Raw genomic sequence first — 24,411 nt, forward strand, 5'->3', positions numbered from 1 at the left:
ACCCGCACCTGTCACCACCCCCGAGGGGTCCCAGCCCCCTCCCCACCCCGTAACCCCTGGCACAGGAGGGGACAGGGAGTGACCTGACCCCCCCCCTCCCCTACACACGGGCACCCCCAAATCGGGGGCAGGGAGTGAACCCCGCCCCCCCCCCAGCCCCAAACGCGGCCCCCCGAGGCCAGGAAATAAAAGGGTATCAAGGGCCAGTGCAAACTGGAGTGACCGGTGTCACCTGGCTGGGGGGGGGCACAGAGCAGCTCCCCAGGCACTGTGGCCCCAGGTGCCACCCCCGGACTGAAGACTCAGCCCCCTCCCGAGGCTGGAGGGGGTAAACTGAGGCACCAGGACCCCAAACCACCAGAGGGGTTCAGTCAACATCCAATTTATTGACAGTGGGGAGGGGTCTGGGGGGTCAGGGGGAATTTGGGGAATGGGGGGGGGGGATTGAGCAGGTCACAGCAAGTGGGGGGGTGGGAAGAGCTCAGTAGTGCAACAAAAGGGAGGGAACAGGGACAGGAACATGGCGGGGGGGGTGCTCAGGCCTGGTCCCCCCACACCATCAGGGCTGTGGGTGCAGGGAAGTGCTACTGGTCCTACTGGGACAGGACCAGTCCCTTGCTGGGATGGGGGACACCCCCTGGGGCGGGTGGGAACTTCGGGGGGGCAGTCAAGGAACAACAGGCACTGCTCCAACCCCCCCCCTCAGCTCTGTCCCCAAGGTGGGGACACCAGGACACCCCCACATCCCACACTTCCCAGGAAGCCCCTCGAAGAACCGGGATGCCAAACACCCCCTGGGGCACTCGGGGACACCTCGTGGGTCCCGGTGCCCGGCGGGGGGGGGGGGCCGGGGGGGCTCAGGGCACGCGGTAGGTGGAGGTGTTCTTGGGCTCGGTGCTGGGCACGCACCAGTCCCCCGCCTCCTGGCTGGCCTGGTAGTGCCGCCACGCCGACTTGTTGTACACGGGCAGCCTCTCCACAGAGTCCGTGGACAGCGCCTGGGGGGGGGCACGGGGCTCAGGGAGGGTCCTGCGCCCCCCCCCCCGGCCGGGGCTGGGCACGGGCACCCACCTTCAGGTAGATGACGGCGTCGGTGCCGAAGCCCTCCATGGAGAAGAGCTGCAGGTCCCCCTGGAAGTACTTGGCGTAGAGGCGGGAGATGGGCAGCCCGTAGCCAAAGCCGGCCTGGGGGGGCGAGGAACTTGGGCTGGGGGGGGGTCCCCACAGCTGGGGGGGCACCCCCAGGGCAACCCCCGGCCTCCCCACAGCACCCCAAGAGGCGCCAGGAGTGTCCCCTGGCACTGCCAGCGGTCGTGGTGGCACCGGCAAAGGGGCCCAGAATGGATACAGGGGCCCCCTGCCACCCCAAAGGGTCCCCATGCCACCCTAAGGGTCCCCATGCTGCCCTAAGGGGTCTCCATGCCACCCCAAAGGGTCCTCATGCCACCCTAAGGGGTCCCCGTGCCACCCCAAAGGGTCCCCATGCCACCCCAAAGGGTCTCCATGACACCCCAAAGGGTCCTCATGCCACCCTAAGGGTCTCTGTGCCACCCTAAGGGGTCCCTGTGCCACCCCTAAGGGTCCCCATGCCACCCCAAAGGGTCCCCATGCCACCCTAAGGGTCCCCATGCCACCCTAAAGGGTCCCCATGCCACCCTAAGGGTCTCTCTGCCACCCTAAGGGGTCCCCATGCCACCCCAAAGGGTCTCCGTGCCACCCTAAGGGGTCCTCATGCCACCCCCACATCACACCCAGCCTACCAAAGTGTCCCCGTGCCACTTCCAAGCACCCCCATGCCACCAAATGTCCCCATGCCAGCCTAAACATCCCCAAAAGGTGCCAGGCCAAGGCCAAACCTCCCCGTGCCACTGCAGCCCACCCCAATCACCCCCAAAACACTCCCAGGCAACTCCAGCCACCCCCAAACCTCCCCGTGCCACCCCCAAAGCTCCCCCCCCTGCCACTCCAGGTCCCCGGACGACCCCCAAACCTCCCCGTGCCACTCCAGCCCCCCTCAAACGCCCCCCAAGCTGCAGACCCCTCTCCCCCTCCCCTGGAGGGGGGGGTCACGTACCAGGGGGGCCCCCCCGGAGCCCAGCTGGGGGGTGGGGGCAGTCGAGTACATGTAGCTGAAGAGGCGCTCGATCTTCCTCAGGGGCACGCCCATGCCCCTGTCACTCATCTGGGGACACCACAGCAGGTGACAACCCCGGCCCTGTGCCCCCCTCCCCGGAATCCCCCCCCCCCCCCAGCCCCCCAAAGCGGGGCTGGGGTCCCTCACCCGGATGGACAGGTCCTCCTGGCCCAGGGCCACCATCACCCTGATGGCCGGCAGCCGGGGGCTGTTCTCGTGGCTCTCCACCGTGGCTCTCATGGCGTTCTGGGGGACACAGAGCCCCCGTGGGGGGGGTGTCAGGGGGGGGTCCCCCACAGCCCCCCCGCGACCCCCCAAAAGGGCTGGGCTACCTTGAAGAGCTCGAAGAGCATGTGGTACAGGTGGGACGGGACGTAGACGATGCTCACGGGCTGCTCCGAGTTGCAGGCTGGGGGGGGACACTGGGATTGGTGGGGACAATCCTGACCCGAAACCTCCCTGAGAATCCCCCCATCACAGGGACCCCCAACCCTAAAGAAGCCAAGTATCCCCTGTCACAGGGACCCCATTCCTAAAGGAGCTGAGGACCCCCTGCCGTGGAGACCCCAACCCAAAAGGAGCCACACAGAAATCCCCCTGCCACACGGTCCCCAAACCTAAAGGAGCCACCTGAGAGTCCCCAAAGCCAAAGGAGCCACCTGAGAGTCCCCAAACACAAAGGAGCCACCCACGATCCCCCTGCCTGAGCCCCCCCTGTCCCCTCACCCCTGCTGTCCCCTCACCCCCGCTGTCCCCTCAGCCCCCTGTCCCCTCAGCCCCGCTGTCCCCTCAGCCCTGCTGTCCCCTCAGCCCCCTGTCCCCTCATCCCTGCTGTCCCCTCAGCCCCCTGTCCCCTCAGCCCCGCTGTCCCCTCACCGTTGACCTCCTCGATCTCCAGGTCGGGCGAGGCCATGTAGTATTTGTCACACAGCAGCTTGGCCATGTTGTAGGCGTCTGGCAAAAGTGGGGGGGACAGAGAGCTCAGCACCCCCAGGACCGCCAGGGGCAGCCTTTGGGGTCCCCCCACCCCCAAACATTCCCCATTCCTACAGATCTGGGATGTTCCTGGGGTCTCCTGCCATGCCCGCACAGCTCAGGGGTCAGTTTGGCTGAGGCCACCCCGAACTTGTGACATGAGTGGCGCCAGGAGGACTTTCAAGCGACCCCCACCCCCCCGAAGTGCCCCCGCCATGGTGGGGGGACCCCAGACCCCACCAACCTCTCACCACGTTGGCCACGTTGCAGTGGGGGTCGATGCTGCCGATGTGTTTGGGGTGCGCGGGGTTGGTGCTGCCGTCGAAGAGCAGAGCTGGGGAGGGGACAACGAGCTGGGGACACCCCAGGGACACCCCCGGGGACACCCCCGGGGCACCCTGGGGCTGTGGGGGGAACATTTGACACCAGGGGAGATGCCCAAGACAGGATCCCTGGGGTTAGTGGGGACCCTCAGGACAGACCCCTGGGGATGGGGGAGACATTCTGAGGACACCCAGTGATGATGGAGACCCTCAGGACAGACCCCTGGGGCTGAGGTGACCCTCAGGACAGACCCCTGGGGATGGGAGGGACATTCTGGGGACACCCAGTGATGATGGGGACCCTCAGGACAGACCCCTGGGGCTGAGGTGACCCTCAGGACAGACCCCTGGGGATGGGGGGGACATTCTGAGGACACTCAGTGATGATGGGGACCCTCAGGACAGACCCCTGGGGCTGAGGTGACCCTCAGGACAGACCCCTGGGGATGGGGGGGACATTCTGAGGACACTCAGTGATGATGGGGACCCTCAGGACAGACCCCTGGGGCTGAGGTGACCCTCAGGACAGACCCCTGGGGATGGTGGGGACCCTCAGGACAGACCCCTGGGGCTGAGGTGACCCTCAGGACAGACCCCTGGGGTTGGTGGGGACCCTCAGGACAGACCCCTGGGGATGGTGGGGACCCTCAGGACAGAGCCCTGGGGACACTCCGGGGGGTTCTGGGGACACCCCAGTTCTGGGGGACAGCCAGGAGCCCCCAGGCCGGGCAGCCCCCCGAGCCCCTCACTGTGCTGGTTGATGAGCATGCGGATGGAGATGCGGCTCAGGTAGAAGCGGTCCAGGAAGTACTGGATGTTCTGGTTGGACACGGGGTCGTCCCCGTACGTCTCCTTGTACTCGATCACCCCCTGCGCCATGGTGGGGACGACGTCGTTGTGCCGGTTCCGGATCGTCACCAGCGCGTTGGTGAACCTGCCCAGGGGACAGGGACAGCGCTGGGGACACCCGCTCCGGGCACAGCCCCGATCCAGGCCGGGATTCCCCGGGAGCTGGGGGCGCTGGCAAAACCCGGAGCTGGCACCGGGGGTGGGGGCGCTTCGGGGTGACCCTGGGTGACACCAGCGCGGGTCTGGGAGGAGGTGACACCCCGGGACTGGGGACAAGGACACGCCGTCACCTCCTGACTCACTGTCCCAGCGTGGCTTGATCCTCGGGGTCCCTGTCGTGGAACTCCATGATGTCCAGCAGGCTCTGGACGTACCTGGGGGGACACGGTCATCCCACAGCTGGCACCCCCAAACAGAGAGGACACCCCAGGTGACACCACGCAGGGCCAGGGGCCAGCACCCCTCAAGCCAGGCCCCCACCCCAAAATCTACTGCACCAGGGGTCACTGTCCCCACCCCAGTGCTGGCACCTGGGGACACCTGGGGCCCCTCTGATGGGGTTGGGGCTGTGACGGGGTGGCACGGCCGGACCCCCTGGCACGGCCAGGTCCCGCTGGCAGCGGCCCGGGACACCGGACAAACAACGTGTCACGTGGCACTGGCACGGGGACGTGGCACTTAAAGGGACACTCAGACCCGCCCAGGACAGGGACATCCTGTGGCCCGGCCCCTTCAGGGAGCAGGTGGCACTGGTGGCTCCCCCGCCGGCAGGGGAGTGTCCCCAGAGGACCTGCAGCCCGTGTCACCCAAGGGCACGGCGTGGCACCAGCTGGGGAGTGCCCTGTCACCCCTCCCTGCGTCCCCCTCCCCATGCCAGCTCCCTGCAGGGGAGGACAGCTGGTGACAGCGGTGACACCCGCGGGCAGCGACAGGAGCCGCGGTGGCAATGGGAGCTGCGCAGGGGACCCAGGAGGGTGACAACAAGGGGACCCGTGGCAGTGGGACCCCAGGCGAGTGGGGGGGACCCGTGGCAGCCGGGTGCCAGCTGCCCAGCCAGCGCAGGAGCAGGGGGTGGCGCTGTCCCCGTGTCCCCAAGGGCCCGGACTGACCAGCTCTGCACCAGCTGCACCGAGGGCGTGCGCAGCACCCGGTCCGGGAGCAGGTTGATCTCCTTCATGATGTTGGAGAGGCGCACGGGCAGCTCCTGGCGCAGGAAGGCGAACGACGTCTTCTCACAGGCATTGCTGGAGCCTGGGGACACGGGGGGGGACACGGGGGGGACACGGAGCGGGACACGGGGGGGGGACACAGGGGGGGACACGGGGGGGGACACGAGTGAGCTCCCCAGAGCCAGCGCTGCTGGCACTGCCACCCCTCTGGCAGCGGGGAGAGGGGACAGGAGCAGGTCCTGGTCCTTGGCTGGGGAGGGTGTGAGGGCTGGGGGACACTGGGGGACACTGGGGGACACCGCGGGGGACAGGGAGGGCTGAGGCGGGGGGACAGTGCTCAGCCCACTGCGGAGGACAGGCTGGGTGCCCAGTGCCACCCAGAACGGCCCAAACTGGGGCTGGGAGACCCCCCGAGTGCAGCTGGGAGAGGAGAAGGAGCTGGGCCAGCACCAGAACCCAAAGCAGGCCCAGGGGTCCCCAGGGACACGGAGAGGGGTCCCCAAGGAGGAGCCGACATCCCGCAAGGTGGGGGGGTGGCACGGCTGACCCGGGGGACAGGGGACACTGGGATGGAGCTGGGGGGGACAGGGAGGACCCCGGAGTGCAGCCCCCAGCCCGCCTGGGGGGCAGGGGACAAGAGAGGGCCAGGCTGGGTGGCAGCCATGGGGGGACATCCCCACCCCCGGGGGCATTGGAGCGGACTGGGGGGTCCCAGCTGCCCACCCGGGGGGGGCCAGGCCGGTGCAGGGCCGGGGGTCCCTCACAGGGGGTAGTTACTGGGGGGGGGGGGGTCGTCAGGATGAGGGGGTCTGGGGGGCAGAGGGGACGCCCCCAAAAGGGGCCTATGAGGAAACCACGTTCCAAGCGCATTTATTTACCCGGGAGTTGTTAACTCCCCCCCGCCCCCAATAATAACGGGATATTTGGGGCGGGGGGGGGGGGGTCAGGGTTACCCCGGCCCCACACACACACACTGAGGGTGGGGGGCAGCCCCCCAGAGCCCTCAGATTTTACGGGGTGGGGAGGGGTGTGTGAGGGAATTCCCGGGAAAGGGGGCTGGGAATTCCCGGGGAGGGAGGGCTGGGAATTCCCGGGGGTGTGCACGGAGCTCCCTCCCCCGAGCACCGCCCCCACACCGGGGCTGGGGGGGGGGGTCTGGGGGGGGACACGAGAGCTCCCGTAGCAGGGTGGGGGTCCTGGAGGTTGGGCAGGGGGCGCGGTCGGGGCGGGGGTGTTGCCTTTATTTACCGAAGTCCAGAAACTGCTTCATGGAGAGCGGCGACGGCGAGAACTTGCTGAAGTGCTCGATGTAGGTGGGGACGCCGGCCAGCGCCGCGCGCTTCCCGAGGCACCGCAGCAGCCGCATGGCCCCGCTGGCCCCTCGGTGTCCCCTCGGTGTCCCCTCGGTGTCCCCTCGGTGTCCCCTCAGTTTCCCCTCAGCGTCCCCTCAGAGCCCCCCGAGCCCCCCGGGCCCGGCCGCGGCCCCGCCCCCGCCGCGCCGCGCGCAAACAACACACCCGCTGTCAATCAACGAACCCCAGCCAATCGGCGGCCCGCCGTGCGGCAAACCCCGCCCACTCCCCGTGCCAATCCGCTTCGCCGCCGGGCACGCCCCGCTGTCAATCACCGCGCGCCCCGCTGCCAATCAGCGCCCGCTCTGCTTTCGGCCCCGCCCCTCCCGGGATAACCACGCCCCTCGTGACGCACCGGCGCTGATTTGCATAATCGGGGCTCCCATCAGCCCCTCGGGGCTCCCAGATCCTTTCCCGGGGCGTTTCGGGGGGGTTTGAGCCTTTCCCGAAGGTTTTAGGGGGGGTGTGAGCCCACCCCAACCCCCGCGTTACCGCCCCATCACCCGCTGCGCCCCGAGTACATCATCCCCCCCCCTCCTCTTTTTGTCCCCACCCCCAAAAGCCCCCAAACCCGCAGCCCACCCCCCACCAACCCGGCAGCCACGACGCGGAGGGGACAAGAGGTTACAAATCCCAGAGCGAGGCTTTATTGGGCCCCGGCGAGGAAGGGGAGGGGGGGTTTGAGGGCCGGGTGGGGGCTGGGGGTGCGGGACCCCCTCCCCAGCCGCCCCCGGTACCGACCGGACGCCGGGACTCGACACCGAAACACGGACACGGAGAGACACGGAATAACTTAACCCCGCGGGGCGGGACAGGGACCCCCGGGGCGGGGGGCGAGGGTCGGGGATGGGGGGGGGGGGGACACGGCCTGAAGCGCTGCACCCCCCCCAAGGCAAAGCTGCGGCCGAGAACAGCGGGAGGGGTCTGGGGTCAGGAGGGGGAGACCCCCGCAGGGTCTGGGGTGAGGAGGGGAGACCCCCGAGGGGTCTGGGGTCAGGAGGGGAGACCCCCGAGGGGTCTGGGGTGAGGAGGGGCAGACCCCCGAGGGGTCTGGGGTGAGGAGGGGAGACCCCCGAGGGGTCTGGGGTCAGGAGGGGAGACCCCCGAGGGGTCTGGGGTGAGGAGGGGGTGCAGGAGGGAATGAGCTCCCCCAGCCCCCCCCCCCCCACCTCCCCCGGGGAAAGCAGAGGGGTCCCGCACCCATTGCCGAGGGGAGGGGGGCGAGCGTGTCCCGGCCGGCGGGGACCTGTCCCCAGGGGCCGGGACGTGTCCCAGGGAGGCTGGCGACAAAGGACAGGGAGGTGGCGAGCGGAGTGTCAGCGCGGGGGGAAGGCACTCGGTGAGGCCAGCAGCACTTCGGCGAGCGGCGGGGGGGGGGGGTGGGGGGGGCACATTTGGGGGGTCGCCCCCACAAGCGTGCAAGGCACGAGCGGGCAAGAGCCCCCCGGGCGAGCGGGGAGGGGCTGCGGGAGCCACTCCGGGCGAGCCGGGAGGGGCTGCGGGAGCCACCCCGGGCGAGCGGGGAGGGGCTGCGGGAGCCACCCCGGGCGAGCGGGGAGGGGCTGCGGGAGCCAACGCCGGGGGCGGCCACGTCCGAGGGGACGGGGCAGGGAGAGATGCGCTTGTGCAAAGTCAGAGCCCCCCTGGCAGGGGCCCGGGCGGGGGCAGGGGGTCAGTAGTACTTGTCCGGCTCCTGCCACTTGGTCACCCAGAGCTTCTTGCGGCGGCGGGGCAGGAGCCCCCCGGGCTGGTAGCGCTGCTCCTGCCGGATCCGCACCGCGTGGTACTTGGGCATGATCCGGTAGTAGCGGGTCCGCTGGAAAAAGTCACACTGGGAAGGGGAGAGAGAGAGAGAGGACAGGGGGTCAGTGAGGGGCCGGAGAGGGTCGGGGAGAGGGACAGAGACCCCCGAGGCGGCGAAGAGCAGAGCAAAGGGAGCAGCGATCCTGGAGCCGCTCGGAGACCCCGCGGAGCCCTAAGGGACCCTGCGGGACAGAGGAAGAGGAGAGGAGGCTGAAGAGGAGGAAGATGCCGCTGCAGCCCGGCCCCACGGGGCATTACCAGGCGGGGCCCGCGGCGCCCGGGGGGGCACGGGGGGTGCCCCCCGTTAGTAGTCGTCCGTGAGCCGCTCGGTTTCCGACGGCTGGATCCTCATCTCCGCCTTCTGCCCCTTGGCCTCGTACATGGCCCGGGTGTTGGCCCGCCGGAAGAACCCGCACTGCAGGGAAGGGGACAGGGTCAGGGGGTCCGGGACAGGGGCTGGGGGGGTCCTGGGCACACCCCCGCAGGTGGGGGGAGCGGGGCAGGGAGATGCCCCACAGGGATGCTGCGGAGTGGGGGGGGGGGGTCCTGCAGAACCAGTGACCCCCTCCTGGGTAAAAGAGGGGGCTTCAAGAAGCTGGGGGTGTCCCCAGGGGGCTGTGGGGGTCCCCCAGTCCCTGCAGCGCAGCCACAGGGAAGGAGGTCCAGCCCCGCTTTGAGTGCACATCCCAAAATGTTTTGCACCCCAAGACATGTTGGGAACGTCTCTGCTCCTCTTCCTCATCCCTCTCCGGCTGGGAATCTTCCTCCCAGGAGGGCACCTGCCACCCGTGGGGGCACCTTCCAGCTGAGGGGACAATCTTCCAGCTGCGAGTCCCTCGCACCCCTCACCAGGCAGGGAGGAGCCAGCCAGGGGTGACACGAACCCATCGGGTCTCAGCGCGGCTCCTGCACCCCCTCCTCCCCGGGAAGGGGATTTGGGACCCCCCCTCACCTTCCAGAGGAGGAGGATGATGAGCCCCAGCAGCAGCAGCCCGGCTGCCACCGACACCAGCACCAGCCAGAGCGCGATCTCGGCCGGCTGCTCCTCCTGCAGCTCCGAGTCCACGTCCACGGAGAACTGGGGGGGGGGTGGGAAGGGCCTCGTTGGGGCACGGAGCTCCAGCGGCCCCAGTCCCGCCCAGTTTGCCCCCGGAGCCCGCCCAGTTTGCCCCAGTAGGGCTCCGGTGTGGCTCACCCGCACCGTGTGGTTCCTCATGGTGATGGTGGGCACCTGCGAGCGCAGGAACAGCGTGGCCGTGCCCGTCACCTTCACTCGGTCAAAGTCCCGGAACTCCTGGGGACAGCGGGGACACGGCTGAGGGACAGGGACGGCGATGGGCAGGGGACACGGGGATGGTGGGGAGGGACACACAGATGGCAACAGGTGGATGGAGGATGACGGAGGTGTGGATGATGGGTGACACACGGATGGAGGGGGGACACCGGTGACAGTAGGGACACGCAGGGGTGGGTGCCAGCTGCTGAGCTGAGCCCTGGCAGACTCGGGGCCCTGTTTAACACAGGGCTCAGGCAGCCCTGAGCCCGCAGGCCCGGGACTGACCTCGATGAAGGTGCTGTTCCAGACGCGGGCGCGGAGGCTGAAGCTGGAGGGGAGCTGCGTGTGCAGCAGGGGACACTCGAACCACACGCAGCGCGCCGTGCCCGCCGAGCAGCTCTGGGGGACACGGGGGTCAGGGGGGCCCAAAGCACCACCCCGGCGCCGGGAAGCAGCGGGGACAGTGATCCGGGGGGCGGGATGCGCTGCCCGACCCCCCCCAGCCCCCACTCACCAGCGCCGCCTCGGACCTCGGGCGCCGGCCGGTGGCCAAGGTGACCGGGGGCTCCCCCGGCTCGGGGGGCTCCAGCTCCCGTCTCCGCCGGGATGGAGCCTGGTCCTGCAGGAGCTGAGGGGGGACACGAGCCCCATCAGAGCCCGGGCTGTGCCGGGGGGCTGAAGGCCCCCCGCGGTGGGGCAGGGGCACGGCCCTGAGGGCACCGGGTGACTCACGGTGAGGTTGAGGGGGTTGATGACCCCCCCGGGGGGGTGACACGTGTCGTTGCCGTTCACCAGGATCTCGGTGGGGTAGAGGAGCCACTTGCCATTGGGGATCTCGTAGGGCCACTCAAACCCCAGCAGGATGGTGCCCAGCGTGCCCAGGGACTCGCCTTTGGTGGTCACCTGCGGGCAGGGCGGGAGGTGGAGTCCGGCGTTCCCAAATCCGCCTCCCTCCCGCGTTCCCAAATCCGCCTCCCTCCGGCGCCGGCCACGCCCAGCTCACCTGGAAGTCGAAGGTGAGGGGGCTGCCCACGTCCTGCTCCTGTTTCATGGCCGACTCGCCCACCACGGTCCCGCTGAAGTAGGACTGGATGTGCGAGGAGGCTCTGGGAACGGGATGGGGGACGGGAACGGCGTGAGGGGCACAGGGGACATCCCATTGCGACCCCATTGCGACACCATTCCTGGGACACGGAGGGCTGGCACAGCCAGACTCAGGTGGGGGGAATGGAGGGGACACAGAGAGGGTGGAAGGGACACAGAGGGGGTGGAGGGGACACAGAAGGGTGCAGGGGACACAGAGAGGGTGGAAGGGACACAGAGAGGGTGGAGGGGACACAGAGAGGGTGGAGGGGACACAGAAGGGTGCAGGGGACACAGAGAGGGTGGAGGGGACACTCACATGCTCAGCGAGGACTGGATGCTGTAATCCACCAGCAGCTTGGCCAGCACGGGCTGCAGATCCTCCTGGGTGCTCTGCCTGCCGGGGCACCGGGATTGGGGGCACCGGGATTGGCATCTCCCCCCGTCCCACCGGGACCATCCCCTCCCCTGTCTCGCCCCCTCCCACTCACGTGGACAGGTCCAGCCACACCGCCACCTCCCGCGTGTCCAGCATGATCCCGATGGCTTCGAAGGTGATGGTCAGCTCTGCCTGCGCACGGGGGCACGGGGAACGGCTCAGCTGGACCCCTCTTGCTGAGCCCCCCGGGAAGGGCTGGGGGGGCAGCTGGGGGCAGCCCTCACCCTCTGGTTCCTCTTGAAGGGGTTTCCCAGCTCGCACAGCACCGTGTCCCCAAAGGTGCAGGCTCCGCTCTGGGGAGGGCAAAGCGGGGTCAGGAACCTCCTGGCCGAGCCCGGCTGGTCCCGGTGGGACTCAGGGCCCCGGGGCGTCCCCCCCGTACCGGGCGGACGGAGGAGGGCAGCAGGCTGGGGGGCACGGTGACGTTCAGCAGGGCCTCGTGGGCGTCCTCGCCATTCCAGGGCGCCGTGGGGACGTTGGTGATGTTGATGCTCAGGTGCAGCTTGCGCACGTCCCGGCTGTACTGCAGCACCTGGGTGCCGTTCACCCTGCGCGTGGACAGCGGGGTCAGCCGTCCCCGCGGCGCAGGGACACCCCCGGGGGGGACACGCAGGGCCCCGCTGTCACCTGGGCAGCGGCTGGTTCTGCTCGGTGACGAAGCCGCTCTGCAGCTGGAGGTTGCTGTAGCACTGGTTGTCGGAGCCACATTCCTTCTGGAAGTCGATCTGCAGGGACAGGGATGTCCCCTGAGTCCCCGCCACCACCGGGGCGCCCCAGCGTGTCCCCCTGCCCGGGCTCACCTTGGTCTCGTTCTCGTGGGACTGGTCCTGGTTGAGGACGGGGAAGGCGTCCAGGGAGTGGGGGCCCAGCTGGAACGTTCTGGGCCTCTCCAGCAGGGAGTAGTTCATGGAGAGCACGATGGGGTGCAGCTTGTCCCGGACGTTGTCCTGCAGGGGTGGGAATCACACACAGATCCCTGCCTGGCCCCAAACGCAGCTCCAGCCACGGCTGGGGTCCCCCTCTGCTGCTGCCAGCCCAGTGAGAGACCCCAGAGTGACCACAGGGATGGGGGATGGATGGATGGATGGATGGATGGATGGATGGATGGATGGATGATGGATGGATGGATGATGGATGGATGGATGGATGGATGGATGGATGGATGGATGGTGGATGGTGGATGATGGATGGATCCATGGATCCATGGATCTATGGATGGATGGATGGACACTCACCAGCAGCAGGAGCTCCTGGGACTGGCAGCGGGTGTCAGGCATGGAGAAGTCCCCGGTGTAGGTGGCAGATTGGGACCCTGAGAACCTGACCCTGGGCGGGTGCCGGTCCTTGTCGGCTTCCAGCGTGTACTGCAGGGCTGGGGGACAGCACGACTTGTCCAACACCCCCCACAACGTGTCCCCATGTCCCTGTGTCCCCCCGCCCCCCAGCACCCCCCACTCACTGATCCTCTCGCTGTAGTTGGGGTCCCCCGCGCTCTGGTTGTAGGAGAAGCACAAGGTCACCGTCATGCTGAGGGGACAAAGGGGCCATGAGCCAAGCCAGGGGTGCCACCAGCAGCCACGGGGACACCGGGGACTCACCAGGACTTGGGCGTGCACTGGGCAGGGTCCACCTTGCTGGGGGTCACCGTGAAGGTCTTGTCCAGGATGTTGATCACGGGACGGGCTCTGGGCAGGGATTGAGCTTGGCTGAGCCCCCCTGCTCCGTGCCCACCCCGGGGGTGGCAGGGGGGGCAGGACAGCTGTCCCCTGTGCCCAGTGCTGTACCTGAGCAGGACGATGCGCTCGCTCAGGCTGCCCACCAGCAGGTCTGGGTAGGAATTCCCGTCCATGTCCAGCCCCCCGCTCAGCGAGTACCCGAAGGTTTTTATCTTGGTGGGGCCCAGGTCTGACCCGCTGATCACCTGGATTTGGGGGGCAGGGGGGGAGTCTCACCCAGTGCCCTGGAGTGGGGGTCTCGGGGGGGTGTCCAAAGCCCTGATCCTGGGGAGGGATCCAGGCCCTGCCCCAGTCAGGGCTCTCCGGGGCCGTTACCTGCCGGGGTCGGTCCCGCAGCCCCTCGGCGCTGCTGTGGTAGATGTAGACCTTGCCAGGCCCCTCGAAAGGAGCCCCCACGGCGATATCTGGGGGGACAAGAGCAGGGTCAGCCCCCCCAGGGCCCTCCCTGGGACCCCAGACTCCAGCTCCAACCACAGCCAGGCAGCCCCGGCCATGTCTGGGGTCCCCCCTTCCTGTGAGAACCCACAAACTCAGCACAGGAGGGAGGGAGGGGTGGACAGAAGGAATAAAGGGACAATCAGGACCTCCAACCTATCCCCCATCTCCTCCTCTTCACCCTAAACCTCTCCAGAGACCCCCTCTTTTCCTGAGGCCCCCCCACCCGTGGCTCCCCATGAAGGTGTCCCCGGCCGCTCACCCTGGAACCCGTCCTGGTTGATGTCCCCGACGCTGGCCAGGGCAAAGCCGAACCCGGAGTAGCTGGGCCCGGTGAGGACCAGGCTGGGGAGCTGCTGGAAGCCCCCGGCCTCGTTCATGTACACGAACACCGCGCCCCCCACCTCCTGCTTCCGCTCGAAGTAGTAGGGGGCCCCCACCACCAGGTCCTGCCACCTGCGGGGACAGCGGGGTGCTGGGGGCCGGGGCTGTGACCCCACACGCCTGAAGTGGGGGGACCCCCCCCAGAGCTGTGAAAATGTGATTCCCCCCAAAAAAACCTCCCCAGCCCACAGCTGGGACCCGCAGAGATCCAAGGGGAGCTGCAGGGTGCTCCAGGTGAGACCCCCACCCCTGGGAGCTGCCGGGTGTCCCAGGTGAGACCCCCATCCTTGGGAGCTGTAGAATGTCCCAGGTGAGACCCCCCACCCTCAGGAGCTGCAGGGTGCTCTAGTTGAGACCCCCACCCCTGGGAGCTGTGGAATGTCCCAGGTGAGACCCCCACCCTCAGGAGCTACAGGGTGCTCTAGTTGAGACCCCCACCCTCAGGAGCTGCAGGATGTCCCAGGTGAGACCCTCCAACCCTGGGAGCTGTAGGATGTCCCAGGTGAGACCCCCACCCCTCTGAGCTGCAGGGTGCTCCAGGTGAGACCCCCACCCCAGGGAGCTGCCGGATGTCCCAGGTGAGACCCCCACCCCTGGGAACTTCGGGGTCCAAGCCCACCTGAGCTTCAGGACATCCTAAGTAAGACCCCCCACCCTCAGGAGCTGACAGATCCCAGCCCAGGTGACCTTCCGGCAGCCCCAGGTGAGCCCCAGGTGAGCCCCAGGTGTGCTCCCCACCCCTGGGAACCCCAGAGCCGGGGGGTCGCGGCCCCTCACCCGTCGTTGTTGAGGTCGGCCAGGGCGAGGGCGCTGCCGAAGTAGGAGCCGACCTGCGGCCCGGGGAGCAGCAGGCTCCGGTTCAGCGTCTGCCGGGCGCCGCGGCTCAGCAGCAGCACGGCGCCCGTGTGCCGGTACCGCGGCGCGCCCGTCACCACGGTCACCGCGTCCTGCTGCAGCACCGCGCTGCCCACCTCGGCCGTGTACCCTGCGGGGGAACCGCGTCAGGGAGGGCACGGGGACCCCCGAGACCCCCTCGTGTCCTCCCCGAGCCGCCCCGCACCCCGCAAAGCCCGCCCCGGGTCCCTCTGCCCCCCGGGTATCTCGGGGGGAGCACTGGGAACGGCTCACACCCTCCCCAAGTGTCCCTAAGTGTCCTTAAGTGTCACTGAGTGTCCCGGAGTGTTCCCAAGTGTCCCCAGCGCCTTTGACATCCACGCCCGAAACTCACAGCTCCCAAAGCTCCTCCTCACCCCAAATCACCGCCCCGTCTTCTCCCTCCGTGCCCGACGTCACCCCAATGTCACCCCAATGTCACCGCTGCCCCCCCAGTCTCACCATCCCCGGGGGGGGGTCTTCAAGCCTCCCTGAGTCCCCCCACCCCTTTAACACCCACCGCAGCGTTCCCCCTAAATCCATCCCCCCCCCCAAACCTCCTCCTCCTCGTCACCCCAAACCCCTCCCGGGGCTCCCCCCACCTATGTAGGTGTTGCCGTTCCTCTTGTTGGGGTAGGAGAAGTCGTGCAGATCCCACGAGTCCCGCTGGAGCATGTAATCGGTGCCTGGAACGGTGAGGGGGGGTCACCCCACAGCCTTGGGGGGGTCCCACAAGGGCACCTCGGGAAGGGGGTCCCATGGGGGCACAGACCCCCTGGGCAAGGAAGCATCCCCAAAGGTAAGGGGAGCCCCCAGGAAAAGGGGTGCCCCGAGGGGCGACCCCAGGGCTGGCAGGTGCCCCCATCCCCGCCAGGACCCTCACCCTGCCAGTTGTAGGCGCCGGGCGCCCCGAAGTAGATGATGTTGGCGCCGAAGCCGGCGCTGGTGCCCATCTGGCACATGCCGGTCTCGTCGGTGTCGGTGTTGGCGTTGCACATCTCGTTGTGGTACGTCTGCCACTCGTCCCCCAGGTCCAGGCGCAGGTCATTGCCCCGCACGTAGCAGCGGCCCACCATGCGGCGCTGCGCCTCCGCCCCCGACCACAGCACCCGCGTGTAGCGGTGGGCACAGGCCTGGCACAGGGACAGGGACAGGACAGGGACTGCTCAGGGACAGCTCAGGGACTGACCACAGCACCCGCGTGTAGTGGTGGGAACAGGCCTGGCACAGGGACAGGGACAGGACAGGGACTGCTCAGGGACAGCTCAGGGACTGACCACAGCACCTGCGTGTAGCAGTGGGCACAGACCTGGCACAGGGACAGGGACAGGATAGGGACTGCTCAGGGACAGCACCTGTGTGTAGAGGTGGGCACAGGCCTGGGGACAGCAGGGACAGGGATGGGGGACAGCTCAGGGACAGCTCAGGGACAGGGGACAGCTCAGGGACAGGGGACAGCACCCGTGTATAGCGGTGGGCACAGGCCTGGGGACAGCAGGGACACTGAGGTCCAGGGGACACCCCAAGGGTGTGTGTGTGTAAGGAACAGGGATCTGGGTGTGCAAGGAACCAGGATCTGGGTGGGTAAGGATCTGGGATCTGTGTGTGCGAGGCTCGGGGTGTGCAAAGCCCCCGACTCACCAGGACCCTCCCCGGTGGCTGCCGCTGGCTGGCCACTGTCACCCCCAGCCACATGTCCTCGATGATGGCCTTGTCCGGCTCATCTGCGGGGGAAGAGCCGGCCTGAGAGGGGGTCCCCACTCCCGGGGGGGTTCTGGGGTGGTCACACACCCCGGGGGGGGGTCACCCACCCTTGAGCTCGATGGCCAGGCGCTGGCAGTCGCGGGTGGTGGCGCTCAGGGGACAGGCGTACACGGCGCCCGTCCGCGTCCCGTTCACCGGCTCCGCGTCCTGGGGGGCCCCCACCAGCAGCCTGGGGGGCACAAAGGGGGCACGTGGGTGGGTGATGGGGGGAGCAGGTCCAACCCCCCCAAACCCCTCCAACTCATTTTGGGGTGCGGAGCCAGGTAGGTGCCCTGGGGAGGGGACACTTGGGGGACACCGGAGCTGCTTCCCAGGAGTTTGTCACACCCTGACACCCCCAAATAACAAGGTCAGCCCCATCTCCAGAGCTGGAAGGGGACACAGGGACCCTGAATAGCCTCGGGGACAGACTGACGGAGTCATGGCTCCCCCACTCCTCCCATGGCTGAGCCCCATCCCCGTGCATGGAGGGTGGGAAGAGGGGTCACAGTGACCCCCCCCAAACCTCGCTGTGCTGGCGGGGAAAACAAGAGGGAGGGGCCGCTCGGCACCCCCAGGGCAGCCCCGACCCGGCTTTGATCCATCCGCAGCCCCGGCACAGCTGTGGCGTGTCCGGCCGACAGCGCCGAGCTGCCGTGCCAGGGAACGCGGGGACAGAGCCCCGGGAGCGGGGAGGGGAGCTGGGACGGACACCCCTAATCTGGGATGGACACCCCTCACCCCGGACAGACGCCCCTCACCCCGGACAGACGCCCCTCACCCTGGCAGGGCTCGGGCAGCACCCGGCAGTGACCCCCAGCACCTCCCAGGGGTGACCTCCCCCAGGAAGGGCAGTGCCATGGGGGACATCGGCATTCCAGGCTGGAGGTACCCCCCGGCCCCTTCAGGTGATGCTAAAGGAACCCCCCCCCCAGCCCAAAGGAAGATGTTGGGGACCCCAAGCAAGGCTCCGTGGCCCTGGCATGGGGAGCTGGCATGGCTGGAGGGCTCCGGAAGGGCCAGCCTTTCCGCAGGGAAGTCCTTCGGGAGCGCGAGGACAATGGCGTGGAGGTGGCCGTGCTGGGGAGGAAGTGCCTCCCTCTGGCAGGCGGGACACACGGGGGGGACACGGCACCCAGGACACGGCACACAGGACATGAGGGGCACATGGCACCCAGGACATGGCACCCAGGACACGGCACACAGGACACAGGACACGGCACCCAGGACATGAGGGGCACACGGCACCCAGGACATGGAGAGGACATGGCACGCAGGACATGGCACCCAGGACACGGGGGGGACATGGCACACAGGATATGAGGGGCACATGGCACCCAGGACATGGCACCCAGGACATGGTACACAGGACACGGGGGGGACATGGCACCCAGGACATGGAGGGGACACGGCACCCAGGACACGGCACCCAGGACACGGCACCCAGGGCATGGGGGTGACACAGCACCCAGGACATGGCACCCAGGGCATGGGGGTGACACAGCACCCAGGACATGGCACACAGGACACAGGGGGGACACACCACCCAGGACACAGCCCCCAGGACACGGCAGGGACACAGCAGATGGGACATGAGGGTGACACAGCACCCAGGACATGGCACCTAGGGCACGGGGGAGGTCACGGCACCCAGAGCTGCTCGCGGGGCACTGGTGTAACGAGCCGGCCAGTCCTCAGCAGGGCCACCAGCGAGGACGGGGCCAAACGCCACTGTCCCCATCCCCGCTGTCCCCATCCCAGCGCCGGCAGACACGGCCAAACGCCGCTGTCCCCACGGCAGCGCCGGCGGGCAGGGAGTGCCGGGAAGCTGAGCAATGCGGGGCCGGCAGCGCGGGCACGTCCGGGCGGGCCGGGCGCTGACTCAAAGCCCAGGCGCAGGAGGAATGCGGGGCCCCGGGCAGCCCCCGCCCCGGCACGCCGGGACCCCCCCGGGGCGGCTCCGCGGCGGCTGAGTCAGCCCGGGGCTGCAGGTGGGGGGGGGGGGGTTGGCACCGCTCAGCCCGAAGGGGGGTCCGGGGGGGGCTGCTCCCCGCAGGAATGCCGGGATGGGGGTGCCGGAAAGCGGGAGCCGCTGGGCAGGGAAGGGAGCGAGGGGGTGATGGCTCCTGGTGATGCCAGCTCGGCACGCAGGAATCTGCCCCCCCCTCCCCAGCTGCAAGGGGGGGGCACGAGGGGCACCATTGTCCCCTCTTACCTGCGGGGGAAGTGACTCAGGGCAGCTGTTGTGACTCAGAGCTGGGGGGGGGGGGGGTGCTGCCCCCACACCCCGAACCCCACCGGGACCTGCAGCCCCGGGGGTGTCGCAGCCGGGGGTGCCCCCAGGCTCCCCCGGTGGTCCCGGCCCCGTCGCCGCGGGTCCCGGGGAGCGGGAGCCCACCCAAGCCAAGCAGCTCCGGCACGCCGCTGCCTCCAGCCAAGATTCCCGGCACGGCAGCCCACCCGCAGCTCTGCTCCTGGGAAAGGGGGAGTGCGGGGCCTTCCAGAGCAGGGGGAGGGCACCCAGGGGCGGCCCCCGCCCGGGCGTGAGCCAAGGGGCCACGGGCCCCCGGCTGCCCGGGGGAGCGGAGTTGGGATTCTGGGGGCGGGGGCGGGGGGCCGGGACCAGTTTGTGGCACTGGTCCCAGTGGGCTGGGGGGACGGGGAGCTGGGCTCGAGATGGTCAAACAGCGGCACGAGGGGGAGGCCGGGACGGGAGGGAAGCAGGAATGTGAGGCCGTGCTCCGTCCTAATCCGCCCTGGCAAGCGGGGGGGGGGGGCCTGGATGGAAGCGGGGGGGGCTCCCTGCCAGCGCTGGCTCAGCTGGGAGGGGGGGGCTGTGGGAGGCTCCGGGCACCAGGACCCCGAACTGTGCCCCCCCCCCCCCTGCGGGAGGATGGCAGAGAATCCCACACGGACACTTCAGCACGGTCTGGAACAGGGGGGTCGTGCAGCCCCCAGCCCCAGAGCCCCCTCCCCAGGGAGCTCCTCATCCATCTCCCGCCACGCTGCGGGGGTGACGGAGCCGGGAGGGGAGGAGCAGGCGGGGGGAGCCCGGCCCGCCCCCAGTTTCTCCCCAGTGCCGCTGTGTTTGCCATGGGGGTCCCTGGGCAGGAAATCCACCGGGACCCCTCTGGGAAGGAGCTGGGAGAGGGGGGACGGCTCCGGGAGGGATGGATGGATGGATGGATGGATGGATGGATGGATGGATGGACGGACGGACAGCCCCACATCCGTCCCCTCTCCTCCTGCAGAGCAGCCGCAGCCCCGCAGGACCCCGGCGGATTCGGGCCAAGTCAGGGGGAGCTCAGCCAGCTCCAGCAATCCGCAAAAGCCCGGCCGGGGGGAGGGAAAAACCGGGAACGCAGCCAGGAGAGCGTTCTCCTCAGCAGCCAGCTGGAATCAGGAAGACCCCCGAGCCTCGAGCCCCGGGCAGAGCCCCAGTTCCCACAGGGCTGCAGATGTGGGTGCTGCCTCCCCTCTGGCTGAAGATTTTGGGAGGGTCGGGGTGGTCCTCAGCTTTCCTGGAACGCATCTCCCGTGCCTCAGTTTCCCCAGGTCACCCAGGGACCTCCAAACCCACCTGGGCCGGACTGAGCGGCTCCGCCAGCCAAAGCGGCTCCCGGTGGGAGCGGCCGGAGCCGGCGGGAGCGGCGGGACGCGGGCGGCCCCGAGGAGCTCCGTAATCTCGGCAGGGCTGATAAAGAGCCCCGCTCCCAGCCCGCGCTCACCTGGCCGGGGAGGAGCGAGCAAACAAACCTTTGCATGGGCACAGCTCCGCGGGGCGCGCAGAGCTCGGCGGGGGCGGAACGGGGCCCGGGGGGGGCTGCGGCATCGCCCCGGCCCCGCCGTGCCCGCCAGCGCCCGCCCGGGAATTCGGGAATACCGGCGCTGCCCCGGAGCATCCCAACAGCCAGGACAGGAGCCAGCCCCCCAAAAGAGCACGGGACCCCCCCCCCCCCCCCTTCCCGCGCGGCAAACGGGGCATGACGGTGGCAGGAAGCGTCCCTTTCCTGTCCCCACCCTGCACCTGTGAGCAGAGGGCACCGCGGCCTTCGCCCGGCACCGGGGAGCGGCTGCGACCCCCGGGGGGGGCTCCGGGGGCCCCCCTGCGCCGGCCGCAGCCCGGAGCGGCTCCGGCACCCCACGGACGGAGAGAACCGGGCGCTGCTCCCAGCGGAGGCTCCCGGGGGACGGGCCGTGAATGCCCGGGCGGGGGGTTCCGGCTCCGAAGCCGCTCCCCCGCCGCCGGCGGAGCCTCCGCGCCCCGCCGGGATCGCGCTGGGACACGCTGGGACACGTGGCGCAGGTGGGGTGGGGGGGTGGCGCGGTCACAGCCCCCCCCAAACCCCCCCGCCCCGGGGCCGTTCCCGACCTGTCCCGGTGCCAGCCGCGACCCCCGCCCGGTGCCCCCCGGCAGCTGCTCCGGTACCACCGGAGCGGGTGGGGCCCGCGTGTCCCCGAGGGCATGGGGGGTGGGGGGGGGTCCCGCACCCCCTCCCGGAGCTCCGCAGGGAACGGCTCCGCTCCCTCCTGCACGGGAGCAACAACAGTTCCTCATCCCACGGCCCCAAATGCATCCCTGGAATGCGGAGCGGCACATGCCTGCAGCGGGCAGCTGCTGCCAGCCCCCCGCGAAAAACGGGACCCGGGGGTCTCCAGGGACCCCCCCCCCCCCCGCAGCCGAGAGAGCCGCGGGAAGGTGATCCAGCAAAAACCCGCGCCCTTGAGGGGGACAAAGCCAGCCAAGCTCCCTGCGGCGGAGCTTTCTCCCGGCACGGACGGGAATTCCCGGCCAGGCGGGACCGGGGACGCGGAGCGGGGGGACAGCGGGGGGGACACAGCGAGTGACAGCGGTGCGACGGCACGGGCACTGCTCCGGCTGAAAAGGGCTTTTGTTGGGGCTTTGCCCGGCAGCAGGAACCACAGTCCAACAGGTTCCCCGGGCACCGGGCCCCGCCGGCACCGGCGGGAGCTCGAAGGGCTCCGCCACCGCCCCGCTGAGGGTCGGCGCCGGCCGGGACCGCTCCGCTGGGAACGGATCCCCCCCCCCGCCCCGAGGGGCTCCGAGAGCACCTGGGGGGACACGGGGTGTCCCCACGCTGCTGCCAGACCCCCCCCCACGTGTCACTGGGACCCCGCAGTGGGCGCTCGGCACGCGGGGGATGAGGAGGGGGCTCGGGGTGGGACCCCCAGCGACGGGACCCCCGCCAACACCGGGGTGCGGAAAAGCCACGAGCAGGGGAGCCCCCCCCCCCACCCCCCCACCCCCGAGGACCAACTGCGGAGCGCGGACCCCCCCTCAGCTGGGCTCGGGAGGGGTCCCGCGAGGGAGACCCCCGAGCCCACCCCAGCACCGCCGGGCGCCCCCCGCCCCCCTCCAGGTGCGCCCCGCCCCCACAGCAGCGGCGCGGGCTCGGGACCTTCGCCCTGACACAAAACAGGGACCCCCCCCCCCCCCCATTAAGGACCCCCCCCCCCGGGACCCCCAGCACCCCCGGGGCACCCTCCGTGCCACACGGACCCCACCCCACGTGGGACCCCCCCCATCCCAAGGGGGGGGCTCCTCACCCCTCCGGGGGACCCTCCCCGCTCTGCCCCACCCCACGGGGGATCCGCACCCCACGGGGACCCCTCCCCACCCCACGGGCGACCCCGACTCTAACGGGGACCACTCTCAACGCCGCCGCCCCCCACGGGGGACCCCGCACTTGACGGGGACGCCCCCGCTGACAGGTAAAGCGCTGTCTCACTCCCCTCCGCCTCACGGGGCTCCCAACCACCGGAGACCACCCCCCATCCTCCCGGAGACCCCCGGGGACCCCTCCCCGTTCTTCCCCATCCCAACCCCCCCCCCCCAGGTGAACCTCCCCTCGCACGGGGAGCGCAGCCAGAGCCCCCCCCGCCACCGCACGGGGCTCGCCCCCCCGGCCCCCGGCCGCGCTCACAGGCTCCGCTCCCGCCGCTCCGTCTCCCGGTGCAGCGCTACCGAGAAGCCGAACAAGGCTCCGGCGGGGCCCTCCTTGAGCACGGGGAAGGTGCGGTCCAGGTTGAAGGCGGCGGCGGCGCCGAGCAGCACCGGGCCGAGCCCCAGCAGCAGCCCCGGCAGGGGCGGCGGCAGCAGCCGGCGGCGCCGCGCCATGTCCCGCACCGGCCGCCGTACCCGCCCTGCCGCCCTACCGGGACCGGTGCGCGCGGGGGCGGGGCGGGGCCGGGCGGGGCCGGGGCGGAGCCTCGGCGCTTCCGGACACGCCCCTTAAAGGGGCCGCGCACCCCGCTGCGCACCCCGGGTACCTGCGTGCGCAGGTGTGCGGGGCAGGGAGGGCCCGGCGCACCTGGGGCCAGCGCGTCCGCGCCCGCCGCAGCTGCGTCACCCCCGCGGGGGGATCGCGGGCCTCAGGCCCCGCCCCCTGCCGGACCCCTCCCCCTGCCAGACCCCTCCGAGCACCCCCCACCCCAATGTCCCCTCCCCACACCCCCGCGGGACAATTCCCCCTCTCCCTCCCGCCCTAATCCCCCCGGGGTGGGACCCCCCTACCTGGCACCCCTTCGGGATGGGACCCCCCAGGAGAGAGGGGACCCCCAAGTTAGCACCCTTTATGGGATGGGACCCCCCCCCCCCATGGCAGGAGGGCACACCGGGACCCCGAGAGCGGCACCGGGGCCGTGGGACAGCCCCGCCCACGCGGGGACAGGGAGGGGACCCGCGGTGGCCGCGGGGACACGGCAGCATCGCCACTTCCCTGCCGGGGGTGGCGGCCGCGGCTGTCACCGTCCCGACCCCGGCAAAGGTCAGCGGGAGCCACCGCGCCGCTCCCACCGTGCCGGGAAATCCGGGCTGGGCTGGCCTTGGGCGGGGGGGTGGGCTGCAGGATGTCCTGTGTCCCCCGCCCGATGTCCCCGTGCCCCTGTGCCGTGTCACCGGCACTGGAAAGAGTGACGGCAACAGGGACATCGCGGGCAGCGCTGCCGGCAGCGGCAGCCGGCCCTGGCACGGGGACCTCCGGTCCCCATCCCCTGTCCCCGTCCCCTGTCCCCATCCCCTGTCCCCATCCCTTGTCCCCTGTCCCCATCCCCTGTCCCCATCCCCTGTCCCCGTCCCCTGTACCCATCCCTTGTCCCCGGTCCCTATCCCTTGTCCCCATCCCTTGTCCCCATCCCTTTTCCCCATCCCTTGTCCCCATCCCTTTTCCCCGTCCCCTGTCCCCGTCCCCTGTCCCCACGCCCGGCCCCGCCCCTCGCGCCCCCAGTGACACCGATGACGTCACCCCGCGGTGTCATTGCCCCCAAAGGCCACGAGGTGACGCCATTGACCCAAAGATGCTCCGGGGGGGGGGAGGTTGGGGGCGATCGGGGACCCCCCCAAGCCCAACCCCCGCGGCTGTGACAGAGCTGGGGGGACACGCGGGGACTCCCGGGGACACTGCCGGGCTCCGGGACCCCCCCAGCCTTTTTTGGGGGACACCCCAAAAGGAGGAAACCCCCTTGGGGGGTCACGGGGGGGTGCCGTAGGGGGGCGTGGGGGACACCCCGAGCCCTGTGGGGGACCCTCGGGACTCTGTGCTCAGCCCTGCCCGTGGACCCCCCCCCAGAGACCCCCGGGTGCCCCAGAACAGCGACTTCTGTCCCCCCCCACTGCCCCAGCTCCCCCAAAACTGCCCCCCCCAGCCCCTCCCCACCCCTGAGCTCCCGGATTTGGGGTTCCACCGGCCCCAGCCCGGCCCGGCAGCCCCCGGCAGCTCCAGAGCTCCCAGTCCCAGACTGGTCGGGGACTGGCCGGACCCGCTCCCCCTCCAGCCCCGCTCCCCCGCTGCCCTCCCCGGCCTCCAGCTCCACAACC

The 24,411-nt window shown here is 70.1% G+C and overlaps 2 protein-coding genes across 3 annotated transcripts; both read right to left on the reverse strand.

The window, feature by feature from the left end:
- Window positions 1–366: 366 nt before the first annotated feature.
- On the reverse strand, window positions 367–6,877 carry PDK2 (pyruvate dehydrogenase kinase 2). Its single transcript, XM_054000418.1, has 11 exons — window positions 6,699–6,877; window positions 5,391–5,532; window positions 4,584–4,655; window positions 4,182–4,366; window positions 3,354–3,443; window positions 3,011–3,088; window positions 2,467–2,543; window positions 2,282–2,380; window positions 2,075–2,182; window positions 1,072–1,185; window positions 367–998 (listed from the first exon to the last, which is right to left on the reverse strand). Exons 1-11 carry the CDS (start codon window positions 6,814–6,816, stop codon window positions 858–860), a joined length of 1,224 nt encoding a protein of 407 aa, XP_053856393.1. The 5' UTR covers window positions 6,817–6,877; the 3' UTR covers window positions 367–857.
- A 549-nt stretch (window positions 6,878–7,426) lies between these two features.
- ITGA3 (integrin subunit alpha 3) lies at window positions 7,427–22,714 on the reverse strand. 2 transcript variants are annotated; one of them, XM_054000429.1, is made up of 26 exons: window positions 22,520–22,714; window positions 16,643–16,764; window positions 16,473–16,555; window positions 15,715–15,964; window positions 15,434–15,517; window positions 14,736–14,943; window positions 13,837–14,030; window positions 13,455–13,543; window positions 13,188–13,324; window positions 13,002–13,088; window positions 12,863–12,930; window positions 12,639–12,775; window positions 12,204–12,350; window positions 12,031–12,128; window positions 11,786–11,951; window positions 11,628–11,696; window positions 11,456–11,535; window positions 11,284–11,361; window positions 10,885–10,987; window positions 10,614–10,784; window positions 10,396–10,509; window positions 10,167–10,280; window positions 9,801–9,899; window positions 9,558–9,683; window positions 8,864–9,020; window positions 8,544–8,633 (listed from the first exon to the last, which is right to left on the reverse strand). In XM_054000429.1, exons 1-25 carry the CDS (start codon window positions 22,711–22,713, stop codon window positions 8,910–8,912), a joined length of 3,129 nt encoding a protein of 1,042 aa, XP_053856404.1. In that variant the 5' UTR covers window position 22,714; the 3' UTR covers window positions 8,544–8,633; window positions 8,864–8,909. The 2 variants fall into 2 exon arrangements, with proteins under 2 accessions (XP_053856403.1, XP_053856404.1); XM_054000428.1 differs by lacking the exon at window positions 8,864–9,020 and having other exon boundaries at window positions 7,427–8,633.
- Window positions 22,715–24,411: the final 1,697 nt, after the last annotated feature.

The sequence above is a fragment of the Vidua macroura genome, chromosome 27 (assembly GCF_024509145.1).
Source record: "Vidua macroura isolate BioBank_ID:100142 chromosome 27, ASM2450914v1, whole genome shotgun sequence".
NCBI classification, from domain to species: Eukaryota; Metazoa; Chordata; class Aves; order Passeriformes; family Viduidae; genus Vidua; species Vidua macroura.

Bases quoted from the DNA above. Each gene is read 5' to 3' on its own strand.
- PDK2 (XM_054000418.1), bottom strand. From the start codon at position 6,816: ATGCGGCTGCTGCGGTGCCTCGGGAAGCGCGCGGCGCTGGCCGGCGTC. The intron at 3,089-3,353 runs GTTGGTGGGGTC...CACTTTTGCCAG, and splicing joins CGTGGCCAACGTGGTGAGAG to ACGCCTACAACATGGCCAAG. The intron at 999-1,071 runs GTGGGTGCCCGT...GCCCCCCCCCAG, and splicing joins ACGCCGTCATCTACCTGAAG to GCGCTGTCCACGGACTCTGT.
- ITGA3 (XM_054000428.1), bottom strand. From the start codon at position 22,713: ATGGCGCGGCGCCGCCGGCTGCTGCCGCCGCCCCTGCCGGGGCTGCTG. The intron at 16,556-16,642 runs GTGGGTGACCCC...CTTCCCCCGCAG, and splicing joins CCTGGCCATCGAGCTCAAGG to ATGAGCCGGACAAGGCCATC. The intron at 15,518-15,714 runs GTGAGGGTCCTG...TCACCGTTCCAG, and splicing joins CGGCGCCTACAACTGGCAGG to GCACCGATTACATGCTCCAG.